General features: G+C 41.9%; 1 protein-coding gene across 1 annotated transcript; it reads left to right on the plus strand.

Annotated features, from left to right (window-relative positions):
- Nucleotides 1-681: 681 nt before the first annotated feature.
- On the plus strand, nucleotides 682-5,778 carry LOC311223572 (E3 ubiquitin-protein ligase TRIM39-like; the record flags this gene model as incomplete). Its single annotated transcript, XM_084308351.1, has 2 exons — nucleotides 682-762; nucleotides 3,992-5,778. The coding sequence occupies exon 2, from the start codon at nucleotides 3,994-3,996 to the stop codon at nucleotides 5,776-5,778; it is 1,785 nt and encodes a 594-aa protein (XP_084164477.1). The 5' UTR covers nucleotides 682-762; nucleotides 3,992-3,993.
- Nucleotides 5,779-13,794: the final 8,016 nt, after the last annotated feature.

Genomic DNA, 13,794 nt, shown 5'->3' on the forward strand with positions numbered 1-13,794 from the left:
CTATTGAATTGATTGATTGGTTGATTGCTAATTTTATTACTGTACCCCTGGTTTCCAACTGGTTAAGTTTAGGCTAAAAGAAATAAATAAAAAAATAGGGCGAAGAAAACGTTTTTTTCCTATAGGGCAAAGAAAACGTTTTAATTTGTTTTACCTACTTTATAATTGTGTGTATTGAGCCGTATTGTATTGTACCCATTCTGCATCTGGTAATAAAATTTTCAATCAATCATTCCAATAATACACAGTTGGATGTGTTAGTTGGTTGGATGCACTTCAAGCTGCTTCCACATGAGGCAACTTCTCTCAATCATTCCAATAATACACAGTTGGATGTGTTAGTTTGGTTGGATGCACTTCAAGCTGCTTCCACATGGAGTTGTGGGAACTACTTTTTCTGGCGGATGGTTTTTTCAATAAATCTTCGATTAATGTGTGTTTATTGTATAGAAATAAGGTTGGATGAATCTGGCAGTTGTATAAAAGCTTTACACCACGTGCAGTCGTGATTTGTGACCAATAAACCATGCCTAGGGGGGTCTAACGACCCTCGGCTGCGCCTCGGGCCTAACAACCACCCCTAGGCATGGTTTATTGGTCACAAACCACTCCTGCGTGTGATGTAATGCTTAATTTTATAGATACTCTCACTGGTTGGACTGTTTGGTTGGACTTCAGACCAGATATACTGGAACCTCTCCTTGTTTCTTTTCTTGGGTTTTAAAAGGAGACGGCAGAGACTATACGTCCACATCCAGAAAGGTGAAGTGAAACTTTATTTGTATTGACACGGTCACTTGATCATGTCGTTTATTTAGAGCTTTCTGTCTGCTGACTGGACAACACACAGTCTCATCAGACAGGAAACTTAAATAAAGTACTAATCGACCACAAGGAAAAAGGTACATAATGTATGTTATGTTATAGCCATAAGCAGGGGAGTAGCTGGGGGGGGGGGGGGGGTAGGATGATTCCAGGGGCCCAGCACTGGGGGGGGGGGGGGGGGCAGAGAACACTGGGTCTCATTCCCGAACGAATTTATGACCAAAAATGTCCTCTTAGGCAGATTTCTGCCCATTTAAGACATATTAGGGCTGTTAGCGCGAATCCCCAAATTTTCATGAGATCAGATTTAAGAGTGCTGAGGAGCACACTTATGATTGATTGACTAATTGAAAATTGTATTAACTTGACAGACTGTGTTCTCATAGTGACGTTAACGCTACAGGCCTCCTTGGAATTAATTACTTAATCATAATTAAAATAAATATGACAATATTTGTACGATAAGACATTACGCATTTGATTTCGGAAAAATAAATAATATGGATTCGTCTGATCATAGGGCAGCTGCTTAACCATATCTGAACCAGCTATTTTGGACAAATGTATAATTACTTTAATTACTCAGATATTCAAACACAATTATGCAATTATTGTGAAATGATTGAAAATAATAATTATTTAATGCCTTCTGTGGAATTTGTATTTCTTATTTGATACACATCTGTTAAGTATGATTAATTATATACATTTGAAAGAATGCAGGTCAACATGCAATATATCCCATTGATTGGTATACAATGGGACAGACCTTTGTTTGATTGATTGATTGAAAACTTTATTAACAGATGTAAAAAAGAATAATAAAAAAAATGTGATCCAAAAAATTTAAAAATTTAAAAAAGATTGCAGAATGGGTACAGTACAGTACAGCTCAATTACATACAATTGTTAAGGGGATGCAGACCAGATAAAGATGTTCGTCTTGTTTACATCAGGGTCCCCCATTTTCAATTCATCATAACATATATGACACACACGACATACAGATAGACAGTACTGCTACATCTATACATTTATAGATTTTAACACTGTACATTGGAATATTGACAACCATACTTGGTCATTTACTGTACATTGGAGGAGGTTGATATAGCTTTAAACCTGCATTCCTTCGAATATATCATTAATCAATTAAACTTATATTGAAATACACTATATAGCCTATACACCAACACTGAAATGACAGTGGATAAATAAATAAGAACTAAAGCTAATCGGTGGAAATAGACTGCATTAATATTCCATAACAAGTCTTGTGTGTGCCTACGAATGAACAGTAGCCTATAGGCTTAATTATGGAATAATAAGCCATACTGCGTTCATTCATTACGCCCGCCGGCCCGTAGGCTCAGTGGTGCAGTCGTAATATGGGAACTGGTTACACGCCACGTGCATGCGCGCTCCCGCGCACGCGCATACATGTTCCCTCAGTTGCGCACAGAACAGATGATTATTATGCATAACAATGGAGATCAAGCAGCCCCCCACCTTCTCGTAGGTTCCTATTATTATGCAAAGTCTAGGTGAGAAGTGCCGGCCGCCGGCCGGGTAGCTTTCTACAACGGCCGGGTACTTATCATTGCGTGCACTTCTGCCCTGAGTGACTACTAATAACACGCCGTGTAACCGCGTGTGTGCACGACTGCACCCCTGCCGTAGGCTATATATATTATATGTCATTCATTCATTCATATACAGTACTGCGCGCGCGTGTGTGTGCGCGCACGCTGCGGCAGGTGTGTACCACGAGCTGTATATGATGCCAATACATTAATCTAATCTAGTTTTGATGGGCGCAAGCGTGATTATGAAACCTAGCCGCATTTCTCGGAGACGCTCTCTGATTGGCACTGACTGACGCTAGGTTTCGTAATCACGCGTCTCTCAAAGCACTTCCGCCATTCCATTTCACACAGCTGCGTCACCAGTTGCTTTATAAGGACTGTCGGGGGCGTGGTTTGTATGCAAATGACCTGAATGGGAACGCGCTTTGGAGTTTACGACAGAATGCCATTCTCCAAGCAGATATCAGATCATATAATTTCTGCGACCGTTTCAGCCACTTAATGAGTCAAGACATATCTCCAGCACGTTCAGGACTCAGAGTGTACTTGTCATAGATTATGTCTCAGTGGTTCCAAGATAAGTCTTCCAGAATATATCTTTGAAACATTTTCGGGAATGAGACCCAGTGTTATTAGGGTTTGGGCGAGAAAAGTGTCTCTTGGTAGTCTCTGGGTACAGGCACCATGCAAGTGTCCTGGGTTCGTTCCAAAAGGGGAACTCAAATGTTTTCTGAAAATGTTCAAAGTTAAACATTTTTGAATATGTAATACATTATTTGTAAATATGTCAATATATTACTTATTTGTAATATGTACACATTATAAATGTTTGTATATACATATACATCAATATATTACTTATGTCTATAACACAACATGTACCTTTTTCCTGTGGTCAATAAGTACTTTATTTACATATTTTAAGCGAGATGAGGCTGGACTGGAGGTATATTGTGTTTCATGGATTTGTTATTAAGGGACAAATCACAAAGAAATCTAAGCTAATCTCATTTACTGCGATAGATTAGTCACCCCATTGTATAATCAGATTACTGTAATCTTTAATATGTAATTTAATTCATCTAGGGCTGACCTCGACTAATCGATCGAAAGGAGCCGTAGTCGACTGCCAACCTTTTAGTCGAATGCAAAAAAAAATTATAATAAAAAAAATTGTATCATTCGTTCCAAAAGCAAAGAGGCCTAGAAGCGTGGCTAATGCTAATGGTGCACATACCAGCAAGGCTAACTGCCTAAGAAAACTGCCACAGAGGCAAAGAAAGAGGATTTCACACACTAGACAAATATCAAGATGTACAGTATCCATCAGTGGACCAATTGCATGCTTTCGCAGAGGACAAGAAGCCTTCAGTCGACTCCTTCAGACATTAAGCACCCCCACAGCCCAAATTATATTTTAATTTTTTCTGGCATTCGGCTGAGAAAATTTCGACTATACAAATCCTTAGTCGGGGACACGCCTAAATTCATCGCTCCCCAACCTTGTGTGCTTGACATTTAGCTGACACTAGCAACAGAGATTCACGTTGCATGTTTTCTCCTCTCTTCCTCTCTTCCAGATATGGCGTCAGACAGCAGTCTCCTGTCTGAAGAGCAGTTGCTGTGTTCTATCTGCCTGAGTGTCTTCAACCAGCCTGTTTCCCTTCAATGTGGACACAACTTCTGCAAGGCTTGTATCACTAAATACTGGGACAGCAGTGGACAGTGGCTCTGTCCTTTGTGTAAAAAGTCTTTTGACAACAGGCCTGATCTCTTTGTCAACACTTTGATCTCTGAAATGGCGCTTCAGATCAGGAAGTCCGCCCAAGAAAAAGCTGCCAGCAGCCAAAGTCCTGATCTACAAGCAGCCAATCCGGGAGACGTGCTCTGTGACATTTGCTCTGAGGAGAAGGTTGAGGCCCTGAAGACCTGCCTGGTTTGTTTCGCCTCGTACTGTGAGACTCACCTGGAGCCTCATCAGAGAGTCGCCACCTTGAAGAGACACAAGTTGATTGACCCTGTGGAGAACCTGGAGGACAGGATGTGTAAGAATCACAGTAGGTTTTTGGAACTCTTCTGTACAACTGACCAGCTGTGTGTTTGCCTCATGTGCTCGCAAACAGTCCACAAGAATCATCACACGGTCCCCATAGAGGTTGCATATGAGGAGAGCAAATCTCAGCTGGGGATGACGAAGACAGAGGTTCAGCAAATGATCGAGGAGCGACTGCAGAAGGTTCAGGACTTCAAACTCTTGGCGGAGATCAACAGGAAAGAAACAAAGAAAGAGGTAGCAGATTGTGTTGAGGTCTTCGCTGCTCTGGTGTCCTACATCCAAAGGAAACAGGCAGAGTTAACTGAGAGGATTGAGGAGAAGGAAAGATCCGTAGACAGACAGGCTGAAGGTCTCATCGACGAGCTGGAGCAGGAGATCACTGAGCTCCAGCGGAGAAACACTGAGCTGGAGCAGCTGGAGCACAACGAGGACCACATCCACCTCCTCCAGAGATTTCCATCCCTCTCCACCCCTCCAGCAACCAAGGACTGGTCTGAGATCAGTGTCTGTAGTTATCTGTCTGTGGGGACAGTGAGGGGAGCTGGGACTCGGCTGCAGGAGAGACTCAGTGAAGAGATGGAGACACTGCACAGACAAGTGGAGAAAGAAGTGACAAACGAGGGTGGAGAGGAGCTCCCTGAACTTCAGGAGGACAGCGGACAGATGTCACCTGAAGCCATCAGGTTGAACAGGATCCGAGAGCTGCATGAAACAGATGTGACTCTGGACCCCGACACGGCACACCCCATGCTCAGAGTGTCCAACGACGGGAAACAAGTGCAAACAGGATTTCAACCCATACACCACCTTCTCGTTGACTACCCAAGGAGGTTTAACCAGTGTTTCTGTATTCTGGGAAAGCAGGGCTTCTCTGGGAGATCCTACTATGAGGTCCAGGTTAAAGGTAAGACCAACTGGATTTTAGGGGTGGCCAGTGAGTCGATCAACAGCAAAGGGCTGATAACTACAAACCCTGTTAACGGATTCTGGACTATAGGACTGAAGAACGGAGCTCAGTACGAAGCTCACAGTGACTCTGACGTCCAACTCTGCTTGACGGAGAAGCCTCAGAAAGTGGGCGTGTTTGTGGATTACGAGGAGGGAGAGGTCTCCTTCTACGACGTGGAGGCCAGCGCTCTGATCTACTCTTTCAGCGGCTGCACCTTCACCGAGAGACTCTATCCTTTCCTCAGTCCTGGCAGCAACGGAGTAGGAAACTTCAACCCTATGATCATCACTCCTGGCAAAGACACAAAGAGCCCATGGACCCTGGCGGCGCGCTTTGTTCAGTTTCTGAGACTTCACAAGTGAACGTCGTTCCACTTTTATGGTGATGTGAATTAATTGTAAATGTAAATAGTAAATTAACTGATAAATATACGAGGTCAGAGATATAGTAATAATAAATTATTTAATAATGATTGTGCACAAGTTCCTGATGAACAGCATTAAACACTTTAACTGGGTCCAGACTTTCCTGGTAGACTCCTTGCAAGGCTAAAAGGATGCTAAGTGGCATGAGCATGTGATGACTGAGGTGGTCACTGTGGGAATTCAGTCTCAGTAATGCTTCTGGACTTTCTTTTCTTTATTTCTTAAAATAAGAATACTATTTTTAACCAGTACCCGTAAAGTAAGAGTACTGTATGTAATTACAATTATTTTGATACATTTATTATTTAAAGGGATATTTCACTTTAGTAGAACTTCAGCAGTCAAACTTCAACAGTCATACATCTAGATAAAGTAATCTACAAGTAAGCTAGCGACCACTGATCCGCTGTCAACATCACTATTCTTTGTTCACTTTGGGGACCTGGTCTAAATATCATACTTCTGAAGAATAAAGAAACTACTGCTGTGAATATTTCAATAAAACAGACAATTCTGAGTCAACGGTATGCGTCTGCTTTGGAATTTGATTTGTTTGAAAAATAAAAGCAGATCCGGTAGATTTGTGAGTTTGAGTGTGCCGTGTATGTGTATCCAGGCCCCGACTGGCCATCGGGAGCACCAGGAGTTTTCCCGGTGGCCTGGCCTGCACAGATTAAAAATAAAAAATAAAATTTATAAAAAATAAAAATAAAAATTATATATATATATTTTTTTTTTATATTTTTTTTATTATTGTTTTTATTATTATTATACGGTATTTTAAACTACGTGTCGGTCAATTATTTTGCGACAATGACCTCGTAGCTATACATTATCCCTTACATAATAGTAAATAGAAAAGTATGTTGTGCTCTTGCTTTTTTCTTTTTGAAGGTGGAGAGAGTAGCATTGCTAGTGCCACAACAGTTTTATTTGAGGTTCATAACAGTACATTGTACTAAGCAATTGTTGGCTCATTAGTTTGTGATTCACATGCACTAAAATTCACCAGAATGCAGGAAATTAAGTCTTTGTAACTAAAGTTTTCCGGGTGGGGGACCCCCAGACCCCCCGCTTAAAAAGTGGCCTGATTGGGGCTATATTTCGCTCTATCCCCCCCTGTATGAATTATTTCCCCAGTCCGGCCCTGCGTGTATCTGACTGAATTACTTCGAACAGCCCGATCTCATATAAATTCATCACCCACAGGAAAAAAGGCTGTAGTTTTATCAAACGGGATTAAATTCACTTCAATTAGATTATGACTTAACTCGTTCAGAATGCCATTCCAACCAAATCAGAATACCAATTCAAGGATTTTCTAGAAATGATCAGTGGAGAAGTGTGATAAATAAGTGGTTGACTACCTCCCTCTAGTGTCAGAATATGTGAACTGCTTAGTTTAAGAATTCATGTTATTCCTATGGTCATGGTTAAGGATTGGGACAATTTAACCCAGTAGAACCGACACCCATGTCTCCTTCAAGGAAAATTATGAGGGGCATAAGACTGACTAAATAGACTACAAAGAACACATTTCTGAATTTATTTTCAAAATAGCGCCCCCATAATGGCAAAGATCTGAAATGTTACATAATTATGTCATAATTATGGCGTTAATCATTAAACGTATTCCTACATGGTACTACAGGATACTACATGGTATTACATGACACTACAGGGTAATACAGGGTACTACATGGCACTACATGGTACTACATGGCACTACAGGATACTACATGGTACTACATGGTACTACATGGCAATACAGGGTACTACATGGCAATACAGGGTACTACATGGCACTACAGGGTACGACATTGAAATATAACTGATATTTGTTTTAATATGCTTTGAACAATTGAACAATATAAAATATATTAACTAAATATCATTGAATCAGACAAATTAACTGAGCAGATCATAATAATTGTTCTTATTGTGACATATATGTCACATACAATTTTCATGAACATTTTAAGGTTATATGCCCGGTGTGACGTATGTTTTTATCGATTGTTTTCTTTATCATTTTGTTCAATACATGTGTTCACAACATGTTATATATAATAAAGAACATGTTATGTAAGCATTATAATTCTTAAATGGGCAAATCTTACCTTTTAGCAACAAGAATCTAGCTTTTGAATGCTAGGTACTTGTGTCAGCTTAGTCACCACCATCAATCAGCATTGTGGAAAGGTGGTTATGGGAGCACAACATCACATGATCTGTCACATGACCCCACAATGATGTTCCACCGGTGTCCCTGTGGGACTTCATGAGGTAAAATCAAGGATAAAGCCTTATATGGAAATTTCCAGAACATGTAAAGTACATGTGACACCTGTGTCACGGTGGGTCCTTATGGGTTAAATACGTGAACATGAACTTTCTTCCAAAGGCAAATAAATAAGACCCAATCGTGTGATGTCATCAATATGTAAAATCTGGAGCTAATCCAATGAACGACCATCTTTCTCAATTCATTCTTTTAATCAATCAGTCAAGAAAGCAAGCAAGCAATATTCATACAGTATAGCACATGTAATGCAATGCACTTCACAAACAAGACATTCAAAATAAATTATTAGGCAAGCAGGGGCGTCCATTTGGTATGGCAAGGTATGGCACTCGCCATACATTGGCTAATAAAAATGTAAAAAAAAGATATATTTTTTTCTTTTACAATTTTTTATGTTGATTTAGAATTCGAATGTCAATATTATGAACGAAGCTTCGAACTATTTGGTACAGCCCTAGCATGTTTTGATATTGTCAATTATCTCACTTTTACTAGGTGACTTTTGCTGTGACTAACTGAAATATGCCCAAAAAAAGGAAAATGGACATAGGGACGTTTTTGAATCAAAGGGCAGCAGAGACAAGTGATACAGGGACACAGGTAAGGTCTGGCTTAGTGATTATAACAGTGCAGTTCAGCATTCAGTAACCCATACTTTTTGTGAATGTGTTTTTGATACTACATTCTGTTGAACACACACCTCAAACCCGTACCTAAGGAAAATTGGCTCAATTGCAAGAAAAGTAATATTTCAGTTATGATATTACATTCTGCATAATTTGTATGCAAAATATTGTGGTTCCCTGCTTTAGTCTGTTGACACATTTCTATACTAAAATGCTTGTGTAGTCCTGTGTCATACCTAAATGTCATATAACTGAATTGTATAGAAACAACTCACCAAAAGTGACTATTGCACAACTGATTTGACAAAAGAAATCCACCATGGGGGGGAAACCCCCCCTTCGGGCATTTGAAAGATACTATATGTATATATATATAAATGTGCGAATTTGCTATAATAAGGTAATGTATAAGCATATATTCTATATTCTATAATAATATTTCAAATTGCATTGGTCCGGATGGGAGAATTCAGTACTGTATATACAGAACCTTCGGTTTTATCATCTTCCCTTTATTAATTTCCTTAGATATTTTGTACACATGATCTCAAGAGGGTACTGAACGAGGTCAGTGGCAGTTTTTTAAGTTTGGTCATTATTATCATGGTGTTATTCACTGTCAAAGATGCAAAGAAAAATCATAATTCATATTCTCCTTTGTTCCATCACAATTTAAGCAAACCTAGTAATAGACACAATATTTCTGACACTGTGAATACATTCCCTGAGGTCCATAGATGTCCCTAGATACCAAGAATATGCAAATGGACCTTGTAGAAGTGGAGCAATATTCCATTTACCTTGGTATATATTTTAGGCGAAAATATTCCACGGGTGGAACAGGTTAAGCTCCCAAGACGGACTAGTGCAAGCCATTTGTTCGTGACTACAAATGTCCCCACCTTCCATGCTCTGCTGAGCAACTTGATGTTTAAATTTATGTGTCGATTATTAGAGTAAAAAAACAAGATAATAAGTGCCATTAGTGATGTAAAACAAACTGATACAAGGTACTCCTCTGATTTGTGGAAACATTGGAATCGATGCCTTTATGTATTTTAATCTATGTTGTTGGCTTTGTTTCTTTTGTTATTGTATTCTTGTTGCTGTTTTGTATATGTTTAATATGGACCTTGAGTCTGAAATAAAGTCTTCATCATACACAGAGACAGTTCAAAGTGCTTTACATAATAGAAAAAGGAAAAGAGCATAAATAAGAATAGATGTGTTTCTCGTTTACGTCAGACTGTGACTGCGTGCGCATCAAGGGGGAAAAAGGAACGTAATCCTTGTCAGAACAACGGACACACTACAATATATTTGCATTTTTTTAGCCATGCTAGCAGCTCGTGCAGGTGGGGGGCAACTTAGTTACGTGGGGGGCAACTTAGTCACGTGACGTGGTATTGCTGATTGGCTCGAACACGCCTTTTTCCTGCGCTCAAACGCAAGGCGGGGAGGTGTACATAGAGAATCTAAAGTGCACAAGATGCAACGAGTGATACCACTGATTACCATTGCTAGCTCAGCTAATGTTACATAAGTTACATACATTACTACTCACAGCCCTTCAGGCGTTGCTGTTCACATCTCGGTCGTGGTAAGACCTGCTTGCACAAACAAGGTTTGTCGGAAACTGCCAAATTTAGCTTCTCCATTATCGACTGGTTTTTTTGCCGTCAATTTCTCTTCAAATGCCTCAGATTTGCTAAATCTCCTTGTTGATTCTACATTCCAACAGCCATCACTGATATAGAGTGTTTGGTCAGTAACATGGGTCTCCCAGTCCCTCCACTCTGCAGTAAACACAAAATAAATGTTCTGGTATCCCTTCCCACTTTATCCAAACAGGAGAGAGGACCCTAGATATTTTTACAAATTTTAAGAAATCTTGCCAAGCCATATTAGCTTACTGCACTGGTAGATTACTTTACTTGTTTCAAGCACACATTTGTGCAAAACTAGTTCTTATTTCTTATTTTCGCAATTGTGGAGTTCTCTCTCCTGATTGGATAAAGTAGGAATGGGATACCAGAAAATGTATTTTGTGTTTACTGCAGAGCAGGAGGGACTGACTGGGAGACCTATGTTACTGACCAAACACTCCATATCAGTGATGGTTGTCGGAATGTAGAGCTATTTAACACTTACTTTTACAAAGGAAATACCGCTTACAGCTCCTTTAATTCACATTATTGTAAATGTCATACAATGTTCACTTGTGCAAAGCTCAAGAACGAGGAACATAACGGGACATTAGCCTGGGAGACTAGCCCGCAACAGCGTGCCGTCTCACCAGCGCCAGATATATGCGTTAGCGAGCCGGGACGCTGTCACGGCTAAGCGGCATGCTGACGCCCAGGCGTCCTATTTGTTTTTGCCGGGAGTGATGATCAAGGGGGCAAGGTTTCCCACTCCTAAAGCGCCGGGGCTGAAGAAGGGATACAGCCCTCGTAGGAGTACAACAGAGTGCCGGCCTCCACGTCGTAGAAGGAGACCTCTCCCGCCTCGTGATCCACAAACACACCCATTTTCGGAGGCTTGTACTCTGCTCCAGTATTCAGAGCTATAGTCCAGTAGATAGTGCGATCATCCCTCTCCCGTTGATTGACTCCCTGATCACCCCTAAAATCCAGCTGGTCTTACCTTTAACCTGAACCTCATAGTAGAATCTCCCAGAGAAACCCTGCTTTCCCAGGACAAAGACATGTGTATCAAACCTCTTTGAGGAGTAATGGAGCATTCTGATTAACCAGTCTGTTTGCACTTCTTTCCCGTCGTTGGACACTCTGAGCATGGGGTGTGCCCGACCGCGTCACGTCGCCCGGGCGGGGATCGGCTCTCGTAACATGGCGTCAGGGGTCTGCGGCGATGTCGGCTAGCCACCTGACCCGTCTTGAAACACGGACCAAGGAGTCTAACGCATGCACGAGTCAGAGGGTGCATCAAACCCCGTGGCGCAATGAAAGTGAAGTCCGGCGCGTGCCGGCTGAGGTGAGATCCTTAACCTTAATCGTTTCTGTCGCCCGATCGTTGAGTGCCGGAAACGTAGATCTACATTTTTCTGACGGTATTTATTTTATTCGCTATTGCCATTCATAATTCAGCGGGGCACCTTGTGCATACCATTCTGAGTGTGTCTGAGCTGTCAGACGGTCTTATACCGCCCTCTAACGCCTTCGGCCATTATTGCACCCCGTTAGAAGCGGGTTAGTTTATTTTCTCTACCGAGCTGCGGCGTGGGGGCGGGTCCTAAACACTCCAGCAAAACACACACTTGTAGGGATGGTTTGGACTACTGAACCCGCCCGCCCTTTGAAGTGCAATGCCCAATAACGTCGGAGACAGGATCACTGTGGATAACTGGAATAGCGATGAGATAATTGGATTATTTTTTTTACATTACATCAGAGAACAGGTAAGGACACTGATATTTGATATTTATTTCTACGGAGATTGACGCTATCTGTGTTTTATGTGTATGGCTGTTTGCCGTTGGGTTGCAGGGCGGGGGGTAGGGGGCGCACCGGTCTAAACCACATTGCATGCATGCACGAGGAAGGATAATAATGATGGTCTAGCGTTGATTTCAGGAAGATCCGATAATCAGGCGAAAAATGACAACGTGTTTATTGAATTACAGAAAAACGCTGTTTTAGCGTCTTTTCCCTGGAATTACTCAGAAGCAACCAAACTATATTCATATTCAAAACGGTATAAAACGGAAATGTACGTATGAAAAAAGAATCTGTTTTTTGCACGTTGACCAGAAGCAACTCACTGAGACTCGACAGCGTTATTAGACCCATAGCTATACTATAGAATATAGGTTTAGCTCTAAAAACTACAACTACCTTTACATGGGGTTAATGGACGGCAAGGAAGGGGTCACTTCCCGGAAGGGGCGTGGCACTCAATGTGTTAACACCAACCGCTGAAGTGCCCTTGAGCAAGGCACATAACCCCCAACTGCTCCAGTGGAGTTACTCAGTGGCCAACGGTGTCAGACTGTGGTTGTACTGGGCAGCTCCCAGGTGTGAAAGGAACTGTGTGAATGTGAAGCAGGGTGTAGCTGAAAAAGAGCCTCCGTGCTCAGCGAACCTACCCTGGGTAAATAAAGGTTAAAAAAATTAAATAAAATAAAATAAAAAATAAAAAAGGTGACATCTGTCCGCTGTCCTGAAGTTCAGGGAGCTCCTCTCCACCCTCGTTAGTCACTTCTTTCTGCAGTGTCTCCATCTCTTCACCGAGTCTCTCCTGCAGCCGTGTCACAGCTCCCCTCACTGTCCCCACAGACAGATAACTACAGACACTGATCTCAGACCAGTCCTTGGTTGCTGGAGGGGTGGAGAGGGATGGGAATCTCTGGAGGAGGTGGATGTGGTCCTCGTTGTGCTCCAGCTGCTCCAGCTCAGTGTTTCTCCGCTGGAGCTCTGTGATCTCCTGCTCCAGCTCGTCAATGAGACCTTCAGTCTGTCTGTCTACGGATCTTTCCTTCTCCTCAATCCTCTCAGTCAACTCTGCCTGTTTCCTTTGGATGTAGGACACCAGAGCAGCGAAGACCTCAACACAATCAGCTACCTCTTTCTTTGTTTCTTTCCTGTTGATCTCCGCCAAGAGTTTGAAGTCCTGAACCTTCTGCAGTCGCTCCTCGATCATCTGCTGAACCTCCATCTTCGTCATCCCCAGCTGAGATTTGCTCTCCTCATACTCTTCCTCTAATGAGACTGCGTCGTGATTCTTGTGGTTTGTTTGCGAGCACAGCAGGCAAATACACAGCTGGTCAGTTCTACAGAAGAGCTCCAATAACCTACTGTGATTCTTACACATCCTGTCCTCCAGGTTCTCCACAGGGTCAATCAACTTGTGTCTCTTCAAGGTGGCGACTCTCTGATGAGGCTCCAGGTGAGTCTCACAGTACGAAGCGAAACAAACCAGGCAGGTCTTCAGGGCCTTGGCCTTCTTCCCAGGGCAAATGTCACAGAGCATGTCTTCCGGATTGGCAGCTTGTAGATCAGGACT

The sequence above is a fragment of the Notolepis coatsorum genome (assembly GCF_963971535.1).
Source record: "Notolepis coatsorum genome assembly, chromosome: 2".
Classification (NCBI taxonomy): Eukaryota; Metazoa; Chordata; class Actinopteri; order Aulopiformes; family Paralepididae; genus Notolepis; species Notolepis coatsorum.